We start from the raw sequence: 17,474 nt of genomic DNA, 5'->3' as shown, positions 1-17,474 counted from the left end.
CTGACCACTCAGGTGGGCTCTAGTTTTTTAGATCCCCTTGCTGACCTTTTGACGATTTCAAGACGGTCTGTCTCTAATCTTAATGCTAAATAAAGATGTTTACCAATGAATTACACTGGAAGCAAACTAATTAGAATTTGCATTAGTATTCCCAATTATCCATGTTCTTCTAAATCTTTCAGGTTTTTCCTAATGGTTTCCATAAGGGAAAAACATAAAATTCGCCTTCAGGAGAGTCAACTCTACAACCAGATTCTCCACAGATAAGCTTCTAGACCCGTTTGTGAGAAAGGACACAGCACCCGCAGTAGCCAGGGAGTGTGAGAGTCTTAGCTGCGAGTGGGAAGGGGCTCTGCCCCACCCAAGGCGGGACTGTTCCCGCTTCCAGGGCTGTGGGTATTACCGGACGGGCAGCAGGCTCCCTGCCAAAACCCACTGGGAGTCAATCCCAGATCTCTTTCCCTGTCCCTCTGATCTTTAGGTAATAATGTCTGTTCCACATGGCTTCAGATGAATGAGTCTTTGAGCAACACAACGCACTTCCTCTCCAGACTCCTGTTGGGAATCTTAAACCAACGATGGGAACAGCCACAAAGACCCAGGGCGCTTTCTGTGCCAGGCCCTGTGCTAAGCCTTGTACACAGAGGCCCTCATTCAGCCCCCCCACCCCCAGGAGCTTTAGCAGAAAGCTCCTATATTATCCTCACTTTCACAGCAGAGGAATCCAAGGTGCCAAGGTCTCGAGCTCCCCAGGGACAGGCTGAGACATGACACAGTCTCTCCAGAGATTGTGCTCTTAACCATACTGACTGGATTGTTTTTTTTCTAATGCTCAGTGATATTTTAGCAGAGAAAAATTCTTCAGTTGCCAGAAGGTACTAATAATAAGTGGATCTAAGCAACCTGGAATACTTTTCAAACGAGACTTGAACTTTAATCCTACAATAAGAATTTTCTAGGAAAAGACACTTGAGTTATGAATAAGTCCCCACTGGTTCTTTGGCGTAAAATGGGACCTGGTTTTAATTTAATTTGATTTTTTTTTACTTTTTTTTTTTTTTTTTAGATTTTATTTATTTATTTGACACAGAGAGAGAGATCACAAGTAGTCAGAGAGAGAAGGAGAGGCAGGCTCCCTGCTGAGCAGAGAGCCCAATGCAGGGCTCAATCCCAGGACCCTGGGATCATGACCTAACTGAAGGCAGAGGCTTTAACCACTGAGCCACCCAGGTGCCGTTTCTTTTACTTTTTGATTTATGTTTTTGATTTTTAAAGACTGCAGATTTTATAGATTTTTACAGATTCGTACAGGATCTGAAATCAGGGACCTTGTAAGGACTTAACGTGTTTTTTCCACTGACTTGTACTGATCTAGAAATTTTTCACTTTTTTCCCTATTAAATCAGAGTCTTAGGAGTCCACTAGGCTTTTCAAGAAATGAAACTTTGATAAAATTAGTGGGATCGTGAGTGCATAAAGCTTCTAAACAAGGAGTGCGGCAGTTTTAGTAGGCGAGGGATGCGAGTTGGGTTACGGAGGGTGTTCTCTGTGATCAGTGTGTCAGATGGCCTCCCAAGACAAGAATTCGTTTTGTAAGCAAGTATTGGCTCTGCAGAAAACCAGTTACGTGACAGTCTCATTGCGGGCACTCTGTTTCCAGGGTGGTTTATAACTTTTCCTTTGGCTAAACTCTGGAGTAGCTAGATACTAAGGCCCTGCGCAGAGTCCTGGGAGGGTCGGACACCCAGTTCTCAGACGACGCCATTTCTGGGTGGGGAGAAACCTGCTCCTGGCACTTGTAGGATCTAGTCTGTAGCCTCCGGCCACCTGGTCGCACTGGGCTGTGGTGGACAAGCCGAAGAGTTCCTGCAAGGCTGGGGCTCTGGCTGAAGCCGCTAGTGCTGCTGCCCAGAGCTGCTGCCCAGAGCTGCCTGCTGGCCCCCTGGCCTTCCCAGGAGCGCTGGGCCAGAGCTGCTGGGCCTGGCTGCAAGCCTACCCCTCACCAGCAGCTACAATCCTGGGTTCGTCTCAGTGCTGTCACTTCAAGCACACCCCCAAGCCCCCAAGGTGTGACCTTCCCAAGCCTCCTGAGTGACCCCTGACTGGGTCCAACAGTGGCCTCACTCTTGTTAGCTTCCTCGATGGGGACAGTCCGGCTTCTGCAACACGGCCTGCTATGGGGCAGACGCAGGTCCCCAGGCATGGAGAGGGACCATGACTATCAACTCTGAGCAAGCTAATCCTCGAGGAAGGGACAGGTAAGAGTGAGGCTGGTGGGAGCCCCTCTCTCCTGGGTGGCGCAGGAGAATGAGGCCAGGAAGACAGAAGCCAAGGTTTACTCCCCGCTGTGACCTGTCGCAGCTCCTAAGCGCTCTCCCCACCTAATGCGCCCTAACCCAGCCTACCCTGGCCTAGCCCGGCCCTCACAGCCCTGCTCCTGCGTCCCTGCCTCCCAGCCCCGGTCTGGGGCACAAGGTCTAGCTTTGTGCCAATGGGTAGGACTCCACCATGGCTAACGTCTGCATGAGAGGAAGGATACGGGTAGAGAGAAACATGGGCACTGGGGTCAGACAGGATTCCAGATCCCTATTCTGCCAGTTAGTAACTGTGACCCCAGGCAAGTAACAAGCTGCCCTGAGCCGTCCCTTTCTTATCTTTAAGTGAGGCTTTAAAAACCAAACAGAACTGCGGGGCTTGGGCTGTGTTCATCACTCCAAGCCTCCTGGGATGCACAGGAAGACCACAGGATCTGCTTCCCTTGCAGTCATGTTGATGCCAGGCCTGGCTCCTGAAAATACCCCCCATGCCCTTTGCCCAAGCAAGAAGGCAGACTTCACTGTGCTAAGCCACTGAGTATTGGCTATGCCAGTAGAGCTCACAGCCTGGCCTCACCCAGACAAGTGAGCAGAACGCTTAGCCTGCTTTGCCTCCCACAAAGTAAGTAGACGAGGGCACGACCACTACAGGGCCAGGAGCTGCAAGCAGCGGGTGTGTGATTCCTCCGGAGACAGAACTAACTGGGCCTAGCGATGTGCTACACGTAGGGGTGAGGGCATGGCAAGGGCTGTTTGCAGGGATGGGCGACGTGGAGGATAAGGCATAGGGAAGGTCAAGAGTGCTGTTTTAGACACTAACTCCAAGATTAGGATTCGGTCTAGGAGTCTGGGAACAGCTTGGCCTAAAGACAAAATCAGAAGTCAGCTTATAGGGATACCTGCATGGCTCAATCTGTTAAGCATCTGCCTTCAGCTCAGGTCATGATGCTAGAGTCTTGGGATCAAGTCCCGCATCAGGCTCCTTGCTCAACGGGGAGCCTGCTTCTCCCTCTGCCCACCTCCCTCCCTGCTTGTGCTCGCTCGCTGTCTCTCTGACAAATAAATAAAATTTTTAAAAAGTCAGCTTAAGTTGGTATTGAAAGATACTGGCCTGAGGAGTCGGCTGTTCGGAGGCCTGCAAAGAGCAAATAGTAGTTCTCTTCCATCTTAAGTCCTTCAAGGAAAGGACAGGAACCCTTACTTCCAGATGCTGTACCAACTTTTTGGTACTAATATTCTAATTCTGTAATTGAGAATTACCTCACACTAGAAGGATTTAGCTCAAAGTGTTAACCCCTGACCACCACAGCTGTTTCCCAGCCTGTAAACGCCAGGGCGTCGTGCTGCCTTCCCACACCAGGACTATGACGGACACTGTCCAGATGAGCTTTGTTCTGCTCGAAAAGAGCAAGATGCAAGAGTGACTTTACAAGATAGATTCATTTGTTTCTTTTTTATTTATAGTGAGAAGTGGGGAAAGAAAAATTACTGAATAATTTTCTTCCCTGTTCATAAGATCGGTTTGTCTTGCCAACTGTTAGCTTGTAAAAATGTACTTTGAGTAAGATTGCACTTCCATAGGTAATTTTATTTCCAGTTCAATGAAGTAAGCATTCACTGAACGCTCGCTAAGTGTTCCGTGCTAAGAGGCCAGGGGCTGGACTGAGTAGCAGGGGGGAAGGAGAGGCATGACTGGGAGCAGAATGTTCTCCAACCCGGTTTCCCTGGCTCAGTGCAGGGTAGCACAACAGAATTCTGACATCTTTGGTGTGATATAGACACCTACAAGGTGACAACTCTCCATTCTTGTTAGTAGCCGTGGTGTTCAGAGATGGGGAAACCGCCCCAGAGAACCAGCAGGGCCCCTTGCTGGGTGTGTGACCGGGACAGATCGCTAACCTCCCTGGGCCTCAGCTTCCTCCCCTGTACAGCCAGGTGACACACTGCCACATGGTTATAGCGCGATCTGAATGAAATGCATATGCAGAAATGCCTCCCAAGGCACTGGGGAACCGAAGGGGACGAGTCTAGGACCCGCTTCCCACCCCCCGGAAACACCAAGCAGAGATGTTTCTCGGATTCCCGACAAGGATAGCCAGACCCCCAGCGGACGTTGTGAACGGAGGGTATGTTTAGTACCTGCGCTAGACCTCCGGCGTGCATCAGTGTGACGTCAGGCATCCAGGAACATCCAGGAACCACCAAGCCATAGAGCGCAAACACGAAGTAAGGGACAGAGTAGAACAGATACGCCAGCATCTGCATTGAACAGAGAAATAACATCATCAGCAACTTTACAGTCAGCCCCGCCTGATGAAAAGCACAAAAGATGAACAGTTTCATCTTTGAGAATATTCACTCCCGTTTCCTACATGGGTGCCCATGTTCCCATTCTTAAAGAACCGAACACCCATGTTAGAAAGACCACGGGCTTCATAACTACTTGACCTGGATTTTAGGATAAGCAGCGGGATCCTTTAGGTAGGGCTCTTGAAATTGCGTGTAAAATCGGCAGAGCTCAGCCGGGCAATCCAAAGCAATCTGGGAACAAAAACAAATTCATTACATAGTTGCAATCACCTCGGATTCTCAGCCTGCGCTGGGAGGGCTAAAGGTTCCAGGTTCAGCCACAGACCACTTTAACGGCATATGGTAGCAGAAGTTTATCAGTAGGAGGGAAGAGAAAAGCAATGATCTGCAGATCTGCTCCGAGGAGACGAAGAGGTTAACAGTGGAGCAGGAAATACCTGAGGCCCTATTCCTGGGTACTCCTTCAGTGCCAAGATTCCCACTGGCCAAAACACCGCTCCCGCCAGATGACCAGTTTCACTCTTCCCGGGAAGAAAGAACTAGCCAGCTGTTCTGTGCGGGAAGAAAAGGACATCGCTAGCCCAAACTCCTCTCACTATGCTTTGCAGAATTTAAAACACAGCCTCCTGCGCTCTGCAGCGCCTCACAGAGCACATGGCCGCTGGGGGCAGTAAAGGGTGATCCGAAAGCAGGGTCCTGTGCAAAGCCATGTTCCGTGTCCACCTTGAGAGGGAACAGCAGGGCAGAGCAGAGTGGGTCACAGCAGACTCCTGGCCACGGAAGAGACACAGTCTCCTTGGCACATCATCAGGTCCCTCTGAGTCACCTCCCTCCTGCATCGCTTGTGTCCTCGGTCATAAATGTCCTGCCTAGATGACATCCGGGAACACAGGCCAGTGATGGAATGGGTACAAAGAGGCCCAGGCAGAAAAGCCCATCTGCAAAAGTCCCGCGCACACGCCCACATCTTCCTTGCGCACAGAGGAGCGGACAAGGCTCGGCGGGGCTACAGCCGGGGCTCGTTTTTGTTGCTGTTCTCTTCTCTTTGCCACAGCAAACTAACCAAGGACCAGTTTTAAGGTCGCCTCACTGGCTGGCAGCACGAGTGACTGCTGATCTTGGGGGCCTGGGTTCAAACCCCATGTTGGGCATGGAGATGAGTTAAGAAAAACAAACAGTTGTACCGCTCTGTACTCTGAGCAAACCCTCCGGCCTTCTCCCTTACATCCCTTCCCCGTGCCACCCCACCCATTAGCTGACTCGACTCCGGGAAATTTCTGGTGATCTACTGCTGGAGACCAGAGCTTCTTGCTCTGAACCCAGCCAGCCGCACAGAGCGTACGGTTCAAGGACCCCCAGACAGTGGGTCAGGTACATCAGCTCACGCTTGCCACTCGCCTCACACTTGCTGTGTGAGCCAGCAGGCGGAGAGCAGTCATTGTCACCGAAGCGGAGTATAATTACTCATATGGTGCTGGCCGCTGGAATTCGTTTCCATTAAGAGCAAATCATGGTACTCGGCATTATGAAGGACCATCCACCAATAAAGATCGTAACGAGTGACCCTACGTGGTCAACACTTACCACGTCTAAGGCCCTCTGTTAAGTGTTTGATGTTTGTTCTCCCATTTAATCATCAAACCAGCACCGCAAGGTAGGTGCTGTTACTTTACAGCAGAAGAAGCTGAGGTCAGAGAGGTTAAGTCATTTTTCCAAGGCCACACAGCTGGGAAACAGCCAGGACTCTAACTCCTTGCTCTGGACCCCGCCTCACTACCCTGTCCCTACTCCCGAGAACACAAGGCATGCTCTGTGCCACAGTGTCACTGGCGTCTTCAGGAACGACCCTTCCCAAAGACAATGACATTTAAAGCAGAAACAACAAAGAAACCAAAAGAATGAGACTCTACTAGCTCATTTTTCAGGCACCCTAACATCAGGGAAGGAAGAGACTTCTGGGTGGGCTTAGTCTAAGGAGGCAAAGGAGGTGCATGTGGCAGCCCAGCGCCCCCCCACCCCCGAGGGAGGAAGGCTGGGGGCCGACCTGGCAGGTGGTAGCGCGGCAGCAAGCCGGGCCGGGTTTTGTCCGGGCACTAGGGATCCGGATTAAATATATGTTTTCTTTAACGCTCCTGTGATCTGTGCCGCTTACCAGTCCTCTAAACAGACAAAATCCAGTTGCGAGGAGGAGGCACACGACCAGCATTAAATCAAATGGTCTTCTCGTCAGGTCCTTTGCTTGGGCTTCGTGAATGACCTAAAATAAGAGTTTGTACCAATGAGCAGGCCCAGAGCGCCAGAGAAGCATCAGAGATCTACGGACGGCTAAGCGCTCTGGTGCTAGACGGTGAGAGAATTCTCTGGATGGGTGATTCGTGTCATAAACCACTGGCCGCCCAACCTAGGAAAATCGTGTCCCGCCTCCTCTCTGCTTCTGCTCTGCTCACGTGACATGAGGAGACGGGGCCCGGCGGTCCTGAAGGGCCCTTTGCGCTCTCTGAATCGTTCTTTTGGTTTTTGTTTTTTTCTTGCAGTAATGGTTTTGTGATTATAAATGTAAGATACATTCATTTAAAAAGGTAAACCGTAAACCCAGCACATTATTAGGAGCCACTGTGTTTCTGGAGATATCGGTCTACTTACCTATCTGATCTACATGTATTTTTTTTTTACAAAATTATGACTTTATGTATAACCAATTTTGTATTTGTCCTTTTGACACTTAACATCTACCTACTTTACAAGCACTTTCCCACATTACTAAAACCTCTCCTGACACATTGTGTGACGCGGAAGCCCCGCATTTCAGCCCTGCTCTCACTGTCGGACATCTGGGCATTTGCACCGTTCATGTGATGATGAGCGATCCTGTAGGAAAGTCTTGACCACATCTCTCTGACGACCGTCCGAGGACAGGGCCCTCGACGTGGGATTTCTGGGTAACGGGGTTAAATTTGCAAAGGCTGATGACAGCCCCAAACTGCCTCACAGAGCGAGTGTGGATTTATGTTCTGTCTGTGCTGTGTGACGATGGCCATTTCTCCCTGCCCATCACTGTGTCTGGACATTTACAAAATGATACTGAACAGTTTTCTGTGTCTCATGGCATGAGCAGTGTTGATACACTGATGCGGAGATTGTTTTAAAAGCGGTGGAGCCCAAGGCAGTGGGTACTTCCTGCTGTTTAACAGGAACCTCATTCCTCAAAAGGATGTCAGTGTGTCACCCTGAGTGTGCACAGCAGGTGTCTAATTGTTTACAAATGAGGTTTATAAATTACAATGCATTTAATGAACTCCACTAAGTCTTAGAGTCAACCAAATAATCAGGTTCTAAAGATCGCTAGTAATTCACATTCCATGTTTCACTTTGCGTTATGGATCTTGCTTAAGGGTCTAATACCAATAAGAAGAAAAGAAACTTCGATGTCACTAGCTTAGAAGTAAAGACCTTAACAGAGTATCTGCCCAGCCAGCACTGCTTCACCTTGACCACCTTGGCCGTGAATGCAAGGGAAGTGTCTCAGAAGACGTCCTGTAGCCAGTCTCCGGATGCCTGGATCCCTTGGTAAATTAGACCCTGAGGCTGTGTGTGCAGCCCTGCCCAGCAGGAGCCCTGCAGCCTCCCCTTGGGGCGGTAAAGGCACTGGCTTCTCTGCAAGGGGTGCCCAGAGGCCTAAACACCAGGCCTTTAAGCGCCTCAGAAAAACCACACAGTCCACGCACTAAAGCAGGATCTGATGGGAACAGCCAGTGTGACAGGTGGCACAGGGAGTTCCAGAAAGCCCAGCCCGTCCAGCTGCAGCAGATGTGTTCAGACAGAAACAGACCATCTCTGCCATTGTAACTGACTGTGACCAGTGTCCAGAATCCGCACCGTCAAATGGACTGGCCGGATGGTCCAGTGCGTGGAGGCACGGTTCGAGCCAGTAACCAGGAGATGTCGGCGAGCCCCGTGAGTTTGGGAACAGGTTACAGTTAACATAATAAAATCACCTTTGAGGGATAATTATAACTTTCTGATGGCTGATTATAGATTCTGAAACCAGCCCAGACAGGAAGACAAGTATACGGTATGCTTAAGATAAAGGCAGGACAAATGCGGGTTCCATACTTCCCTATTTAAAAGAAAGAAAGAAAAAGTCAAAGTCAAAAATTTGCCAAAAAACATCTCTAAACACGAGTAACGTTCAGGACACTCAACTCAAGTAATTTTAAGTCTGTGCTGTGGACCAGGCAATACTCTTTATGAGACCAAATAAAACACGTCAATTTAAAACTACAAGGTACTCATTACCAGCACATCCTAGCTACCATATTTTTTAAAGAATATTTAATATAATGCCCTGAGTGTTTACACACATAAACAATAACCTCCTTCACGTTAGCTTTTGAGAGCCTTAATACTCTTAATACTAAATAAAATACATTTATCAAATGTGTCAAAGAGTTACATACGATAAAAAAAAAAGTTGTAAGAAATATTTGCACACTGCAGGTAGCCACAGACACAAATACCCCCTCTAAATCCTAAACGTCAGGAGTCGCTGATTGTCTTATCGATCAGTGTACACTTCTGAAAGTTGCTCAAAAGCATTTAACAGGTGAGATGACAGAGGGGAAAAGGAAGAATTCGGCATGCCGCTGTCTGGTAGGCTTGCAATAACAACCCAGACAGCTTCTCTGTCTATGAACATTGTTTCAGAAGAGGAGAATAAACTTTAAGGTGAAGTTTCTTACCCACAATGTTTCCCGGCACAAAAACAACAATGCTCATGATAATAGATCCAACCCAGTAGAGGCCAATGGTTCTATAACTTTCCCTGCAACGAAAAAATCTTGGCTTAGTGCACTCGAGTTAGGATACAATTAGCAAAAGATGACCCACGTGATTAGCATTACCCTAACTAGTAAAGTGTACGAATCGCAGCTTACTGAACCGATAGTCATCAGTCAACCCTAAGGGGCCCTAGTGGTCAAATTTCATGCCCATCTGTGATACGATAGAACCCTATTTGTGTCCTTTTGATAGGAAGTACACGTCTACCCTGATCACCTGTTAAACTACAACACGGTCAGTCACGGTCCAGAGAGGCCTGCATTCCACTGTGTCCTGTGAGGCTCACGGCAGGGAAGGAAAAAGAAAGTTCGCACAGAAAGGAAATTGGTTCCATGCTTTAAGGCATTGTAAGTGTGAGTAACAGGATGTTAAGTGGACTTCCCCTGGTGTCAGAAGGATGAAGCATTCAGGGCCGTCCAGCCCGTGTCCTAACGGAGCGGCAGGCACAGACCCCGAATCCTCACAGGGAGGGTGGCCAGAAGCTCTTCCGGCTGGTACCCCTGCTCATCCCCACTCTGTAAGGGGTGATGAGAGTCCGCAGGGAGATTCTCTGAAGGGGGGCAGAGGGGCCACACTGCGCTTTCTGCCCTGCCCCATGCCCCAAGCCAACGGCTGCTGCTTCCCAAAAGGCCAGTTCACGACGGCTGGGATTCTCAGCAGGACCGGCGAGAACCTTCCCAGCAGAGATTAAGTGGACCCAAAGAAGCCCCGACCCACTCCCGGCCGCCTGCAAGCAGAGCCCAGGCATTCTCAGAAACACCTGATGTGCGCCCTGGAGGCTTGGGAACGTTCATGAAGAGACAGGCTAGGACCTGGAAGAGTCCCAGAAGGACTAGAGCTGTCCCTGGGCTTATGACTCAGGGCGCAGAGGCTCGGGGCAGGCGGTGGGTCGAGGTGAATTTCCACCTTGTCTGGGCAAGAATCCATCGTTTTCTCCAACCTGGAGCCACGGGGAGGCCTGGGAAGATGGCCGGCTTGAGAGGATCCTGCCCCAAAGGGTACACCTTCTTGGGGACAGGGACACCAGCAGAAAGCAGCAGTGGGCGTGTCACCATGGGCAGGGAAGTCCCACGAATTCAGCCAGTGAGAGCGCCACTCACCTGAGGGCTCTGTGCCATGCAGTGTCCCGGGCCGGGGTCTCCGGAGAGCGTACCTCCGTGCCCCCCACGACAGGCTGGCGTATCACAACTGAGGGCACGGATGCCCAGAAACCAGAAATCACCACGTAAGACTGCCCTCGTGCCTCAGGCCCACGTGTATGAACATGCGAGGAGCCCCCTGGAGAGGAGCCTATCCTTACAAGACAATAGTCAGAAGTGGAAGGGTCTGCCCAAGCTGTCCCTATGGCTGGGGGTCGTCCAAAGGGACGTGTTCAAAGGCAGCGGTGCCAAGGAAAGACCTTGTGCTGACTCCGTCTAGCCTGTGTCCCTGGAGCGAATCTCCCCATTCCTGGGTACCTGTTCGTGCCTTTGCCCCGCCTGTGGTTTCCTTACACAAGCACGTCTCGGCGGCTAAGCTGACACAGGGACACACAAGCGGACGGACGGACTTACTCCCATGCGATGGCCGCCACCATCACCAGATACATCAGATAATGAGCGGAGCCGTCCCAGTAGCAGATCATGTGCCCGTACGCCGTGTTCAGATACGGCTCACCCTAAGGAGAGAGTCAAAGAGTGGTCGGCTTTCAGTCGGACGCAGACCGCACCGCACACACCGGCCTGGGCTCCGAGGAGAGCGGAACAGGGAGCTGGCTTGGGTTTGTCCGCAGAGACGAACCAAGGCCAAGTCCCACACTTCGCCCTGAAGCCGCTATTGCTGAAGATGCCCGTGGGAGAGCCCTGAGCCTGCCTGGCCATCGTCTGATGCATTGGGTGACACGCGTGGGCGGTGACACGAGGCAGGTGACATCACGGGCAACCGTGGTGGCACAGCTAACTCACCAAGGCCGAGTCAGATCTGTGACCAGGTGCACGGCTCTGGCCGGTGGGGCTGCAGAGGGGACCCTGCCCGCCCAGCCACCAGCTGCGCCGCATGGCCACCCCCAGGCTCGCGCCTCTGAAGCTGCTCCGCACCCGGGCTCTCAGACAGACAGACAGACAGACGGGCACCCCACTCCCCCAACCTTCCCAGCCATCCTACGGGACACACACAACTCAGTCCGCTCTACACACGAGAAAACAGGGCTCTGAGGGGTCGTAGGACCGGCCTAAGGTCACATGGCGAAAATCAGCATGCAGCACACCATCAAAAGCCATACTTCTGAGAAATTAATTTTATCAACGTGACATTACGGCGTGCGCTACGTTTCCCTCCTCCAGACGGCCCGCAGACAGCCACGGGCTAATTCGCAGGGGTTTGGTGTCCTTCCGACCCCCCCCGTTCTCCTTTCTCCTCCCCTCCACGTTCATGCTGTCCTGCCCTGTGCACCCCCGAGACGCCCTCCGTCCCGTCTGCAGCAGCCAAGAGGGGCCCCACTGAAGCCTCACGCGCCCAGGGCAGGGACAGCCCCGTCGTCTGTCCCCACGAATCAGATGGAATAAAGACCGTGGAGGAAGTGGCAGGAACACAGCAGCCGCACTCGTGTGTTCATGCCTGGCCCGCATGCTCCCTCTCTGACGTGCTCTGGCTGGACAATCCACTCCAAGGTCATGACTTCATTTCCCGCCGACACACCTGGCCCTCGGAGCCGGAGCTGCCTCTCCTGGCAGCCGGGTGGGCGTCTTGAACTGGGCGGCCCGCAGGCCCTTCCAACCCCCTGAACGCCTTTCCCTCCGCAGCTTCTGCCCTCTGCCAAGCCCAGCACCCAGCCTGCCGGGCTCAAAGCCACAGGCCATCTTTGTCATTCCGCTCTCCTCTGCAGTCTGTGGGCAAGTCCGGCCAATTCTCTCTCTCCGAGCTCCCCACGGGCCACCCTCCCTCTCCGCACAGCCCCGATCAAGCCCTCGGTGCCCCTCACGGAGCCGGTCCCGCACGGTCTCTCCGTCCCCTCCTCTCCGATCCACCAGCCAGACGAAGGGTCATGAGGCCTGGTTCTTAACACGTTGCTCTTGTGCTCAAAAGCCTCCCGAGGCTGGGTGCCGCCTGCAGGCCCGGCCCTGCCTCCCCCATCTGGCAGCCGGGCGCCCCGAACCTGGCCCTGCAGACCTGCCCAGAGCAACACCCCCTCCCACCTTCTCACACCCTTTGTGCCTCACCGCCTGCCACCGCCACCAGCCCAGCGTCTGCGCCCTTCGCCCTTCGCAGCCACCTCATCCCCAAAACCTCCCCATCCCAGACTCAGGAGGTTCCAAGCTCTCCGGCTCCTCCACCTGCCTCTCGGCCTCACAGTCCGCTGCGTGCGGGGGCTCTTCTGACCATGGCCTCCACTCATTCCGGCCTCGGCCATCCTAGCGCTCGCCCTTCTCCCCAGCAAGACTTCAGGTACCGTGTATACTCCGAAGGCCCCCGAACCTCTCCGTCAGGAAGGAGACCTGCAAAGCCCTGCCAACGGAGACATCTGCCGGGATGTCTCTCCACCACCCGAAATGCGACATGTCCCCACATGAACTCCGCGTCATCCCTGCACACCTGCACCCGGGCTGACCTGGGGAGACCCCTGCTGCTTCTCACCTCCAGGCTCTTGCTCAAGCCGTCCCTTCTCCTTGGAGGGCCCTCCACCCCCCTCGTCCATCTGGAAAATGTCCACCCTCCACTGTCATTGCCATTTCAAAAACTGCTAGAGTGGTGTCACTAAATCAACGGGGACTCCCCTGACCGCTTCCAGCCCCGGCTCTTCCCTGTGTACAGGCAGACCTTGTGCTCTGGCCCTTGGCTTTACGGAGCCTGCAGACATGGTGTTTTCACACGCTGAAGGTCTGCGGCAGTTCTGCGTCACAAGTCTCTCAGGAAATGCCGTTCCTCCGACGGCATCTGCTCACTTTGTGTCTCTGGGCCACGTTCGGGTAATCCTGACGCTATTTCAGATTTTTCCATTATTATATTTGTGATGGTGATCTGGACCGGTGACCTCTGATGTTGCTGCTGTGACCGTGTGCGGGCCCCACACAGGGCGGCGACTGTCGGGTGTGGTCTGACTGCTCCGCCTCCCTGCAGCCCGCCCTCTCTCTCCCTGTCCTCAGCACACTTCACCGTTGTCGTATTCTAAGAAACTGTCACAGCCACCCCAACCCTCAGCAGCCACCATCCTGATGGGTCAACAGCCAGCGACTTCACAGCAAAGACCCTCCACCAGCAAAAAGATGAGGATTTCCCAAAAGCTCAGATAATAGCAAGTTTTTAGCAAAAAAAAAAAGTATTTCAATATTAAGGTATGAGCAGGCTTTAGACTATAGATCCCACACTACAGCATCATGTAACTGTAACTTCTAGATGCATCAGGAAGCCAAAAACTTGACGGGGCTTGCTGTGCTGTGAAATTTCCTTTATTGCGACCGTCTGGGACCAAACCCGCGCTGTCTCCACGGTGGGCCCTGACCGCCCAACTCCTGTCTGTGGGACAGAATTCCCCTGTAATCCCTCGGGTTTAACAACCCCAGCATTTTCCCCAAAGCAGGAGGCAGATGTCTTCTTCGACCGTCTCCCCGTCTCCCCCAACTTATCCCTGAGCCCCATCCCCTCCAACCCCTCAGAGCCTCTGAAACTCGTCCCTCCACCCCCTCCTCTGCTTGGCTCTGCCTAAGCCATCCCCACACCCTTGCCGGCCCTGCAAAGCCTCTGGACTTGTGTCCCAGCTCCCAGCCCTGACGGTCGCCTTTAAGCCCGTCCTTCCCAGAGCCGACTGCCTTGTTCCCTGACTGAAAATCTTCCCTCAAATGTGAGATAAAGTCCAAATTCCCTTTGCTTAACATACGAAGCTCCCCGTTGTTTGAAACAGAAATGAAGACTGTACTTTCCTGTGTGACCCTGAGTAAGTTACTTAACCTCTCGGGCTGGATTCCTCACCCCATGAAACAAGGAAAGAGGAGTAGCTCCCTCAGGGGCAGGTGGCCCTACAATACGATGACAGGAAGGGGAGGATCTTCAACACCAAAGGGCTCCCTTCAGTGCCTCGGTGTTCTCCAACACACATAAGAACGGTCCGGGCTTCTGGATATGGTAATGTTTTAATAAGACACCAAACACTAACTCCTTTAGAGTGTACCATTTATATTAAATAGAAGCACAGGAGAAAGGTGGTGGACCAGGTGTGCGGGAGGAGGGATCAGACCCCATGCTGGAAGGAAGTGCCTCGCCTGATTTAATCCCAACTTTCTGCCTCACTCTCCACAGGAATAAACCACCTACGTCTGTGGCCGTACATGAAATGCCGCGGGCCCTCCCCCTTACACTAAACGCAGGCATCTCCTCTGTCATCTCTGAGCGACGGGACATGGGTGGCCGACCCTTCGGCATAAGGCTAAGGTCACTAAGCGATTCCGTACCTCTCTCAGGTAGTGCGTCATGAACCCGTCAATGACTCCGTCCTGTTCCAGGCCTATGATGAGGCTCACCACGCTGGTGAATCCAAACACCGCATACACTAGAGCAAAGGAAGAAGCCGTTATTTATGTCTTTATCTCTCTGCCAAGTTAGCTCTACACCCACTGTGGGGCTTGAACCCAGAATCCCCGAGATCAAGAGTCAACACGCTCCATGCCTGAGCCAGCCAGGTGCCCCAGGAAAGAGTTTAAAAAGCAGCAGCTCGGGGCGCCTGGGTGGCTCAGTGGGTTAAAGCCTCTGCCTTCAGCTCGGGTCATGGTCCTAGGGTCCTGGGATCGAGCCCCACATCCGGCTCTCTGCTCAGCGAGGAGCATGTTTCCCTTCCTCTCTCTCTCTCTGCCTGCCTCTCTGCCTACTTGTGATCTCTGTCTGTCAAATAAATAAAATCTTTAAAAAAAAAAAAAAAAGCAGCAGCTCGGGAGGCAATGACGTAGAGCTTGGCATTCACCGAAAACAGTGACTTGGGCTTCATCTTTTCCAGAAGACGCTGCGGGCACCGTCAAGAGGGACTAGCAGAAGGACCCTCCTGTGCAGTCATGGATGTCCACGTCATTGCCCGAGAGCTCTCTGAGGGGACACGCCCCGGGGGGACAGAATCACACACTCACCCGCTAACTCTGTGCCACGGGAGCCTACCCGGCCACCCCGTCCAACCTCCACAACCTCCCAGTGGCCGCCGTGGGCCACACCCGCATGCCCCCTGCAGCCGGCTGGCCCCGTGCTCGCCTGTTCCACACTGAAGAGCCCGAAGACTCTGGACAGTGACCGACGGGCAAGTTGGAAGAAGAAAGGCCGCTGATTTTTTAAACGGGTCCAAGACGGCCCACTGAATGTGAAACAAGCCAAGCCACAGCATCTCAGGAGACTCTCACTCAGGCTGTGAGAATCTCCTAAATGGCCCACGAGCTCCCAGCAGCAACCAGCTACGGAACGAGCCCTTTACACGGCAAGGGGTCCAACTTAGCGCGTGTTAGCTTATCGGCAAGGCCGCGTTTTCAAGCTGTATCCCATCACAAGCCACGTGGCGGGCACAGGCAGGATAAGAATTCGAAGGTGAACAGAAGAACAGCCATGACAGAATGAGGGTTCTTCCCGGAGAGGGGGAGCCGGCCTCGCCAAGTCCGCAGCCGGGGCCGCGGCGCCCACATCCTCTCCAGGCTGCAAGGCCCACGCGTGCGCCCTGCCCCGCAGACCCGGCCTCCCCGTGTGCCCCTGGGCCTGTGCCCCAGATCATGCTGTCAGGATCAGCCACCAAATGTCCCCCCGAAAAAAAGCACCCGCATCAGACAACTGAGGCCGACGGGGGTGTCCCGTGCTGGGTCTGAGGCGACCAGCCCGGCCCCAGGGATGCAGTGTGCTCAGGCTGGGACACAGACAAGACCAGACGGCTGCGGGTGGCGGAGCAAGCGTGCTCGGCCCTGGGGGGCTGGGAGAGACCCAAGTCAGCGAAGCGTGAACTCCACGGATGGTGGGAAGACAGCAGCAGGAGAGCACTCTTGAAAGCGGGGCAGGGGTCAGAGCGCAGGCAGGTGCTGTGCGGCAGGAGAAACGAGGCGGGCCTTGAACTCAGGGCCAGCTCCTCTACCCTCTGGTTGTCCAACCTCAGACAAGTCACGTCATTCACCCAAGCCTCGGGTCTTTTACACGCAAGGTGGAAGGAATTAGTTACTTACAATGCTTTCCCTCCCCACCTTTGCCAAGACCCACGGTGGGCAGAGAATATTCCCCATATGCCATTGATGATGGACGCAGCCACACGACGTGGTTTGGCCAGTGGAAGTGACAATGGCCACGTCCCCGTCTCCTCTGCCATGAGAAAGGCCCACCGTGGGGAGCTGCTGGTCCAAGAACAAGGAGACACGTGGGGCAGCTCTGGACGTGGCCCACAGCCTGACGCACAGCAGTACCAGCCGATGGGCAGACCCATGAGCACGGACACTAAATGTTTACACCCAGGACTGGAAACACCTGGAGCGTCCGTCCGTGGACAAATGGATAAAGAAGATACGTGTACACACAGTGGAGTATTACTGAGCCGTAAGATAGGAGGAGGGAAGTCCTGCCGTTTCCAACCACCTGGTGGACTTGGAGGTTGTTACGCTAAGTGAGAGGAGCCAGCAGAGAAGGACCGAGGCTGTATGGTCTCCCTCATGGACGTGGAACCCGAGCAAGCTGAGCTCACGGGAGCAGAGGCTGCAACGGTGGCTGAGCGGCTGGCGAGGGGGAGACATGGGGCAATGCTGGTTGAGGGGTACAGACCCACAGTGACAAGATGAGTAAGTGGTCAGCGCGGCGACGGTGGTGAACGAGGCCGCACTGTACACTCAGTGTTCCCACTGCAGGCCATAAAAGGTAATGATGTGACATGAGGGACCCTACGGTGAACGACCTTGTCGGGGTCACCGTCTCACGGTGTGGCCGTGTGTCACACCATCCCAGGGTAGCCCTTACACCTGCCCCGTGTCGGATGTCAAGTGTGTCTCAGCAAAGCGGTGGAAACATGGGGAACGTCTGTTGCTGCTGCAGGAC

The 17,474-nt window shown here is 53.3% G+C and overlaps 1 protein-coding gene across 4 annotated transcripts in view; it reads right to left on the bottom strand.

The window, feature by feature from the left end:
• Positions 1 to 17,474, bottom strand: part of TM6SF1 (transmembrane 6 superfamily member 1) — a 30,274-nt gene that overhangs the window by 6,314 nt on the left and 6,486 nt on the right. For 2 of the 4 annotated variants that reach the window (XM_082736207.1, XM_082736206.1), the window contains exons 3-9: positions 14,888 to 14,985; positions 11,018 to 11,121; positions 9,365 to 9,447; positions 8,621 to 8,742; positions 6,778 to 6,882; positions 4,764 to 4,856; positions 4,455 to 4,574 (exon numbers count right to left, since the gene is read on the bottom strand). In XM_082736207.1, coding sequence (XP_082592333.1) covers positions 4,455 to 4,574; positions 4,764 to 4,856; positions 6,778 to 6,882; positions 8,621 to 8,742; positions 9,365 to 9,447; positions 11,018 to 11,121; positions 14,888 to 14,985 — 725 coding nt within the window. Of the gene's footprint in view, positions 1 to 3,789; positions 4,259 to 4,454; positions 4,575 to 4,763; positions 4,857 to 6,777; positions 6,883 to 8,620; positions 8,743 to 9,364; positions 9,448 to 11,017; positions 11,122 to 14,887; positions 14,986 to 17,474 lie in introns of those variants that run through there. The other 2 variants (XM_082736208.1, XM_082736209.1) reach the window with 2 other exon arrangements.

This window comes from Mustela nivalis, assembly GCF_964662115.1.
Source record: "Mustela nivalis genome assembly, chromosome: 6".
NCBI classification, from domain to species: Eukaryota; Metazoa; Chordata; class Mammalia; order Carnivora; family Mustelidae; genus Mustela; species Mustela nivalis.
Note: the sequence above shows the minus strand (reverse complement) of the source record. Positions and strands in the feature narration are given on the sequence as shown.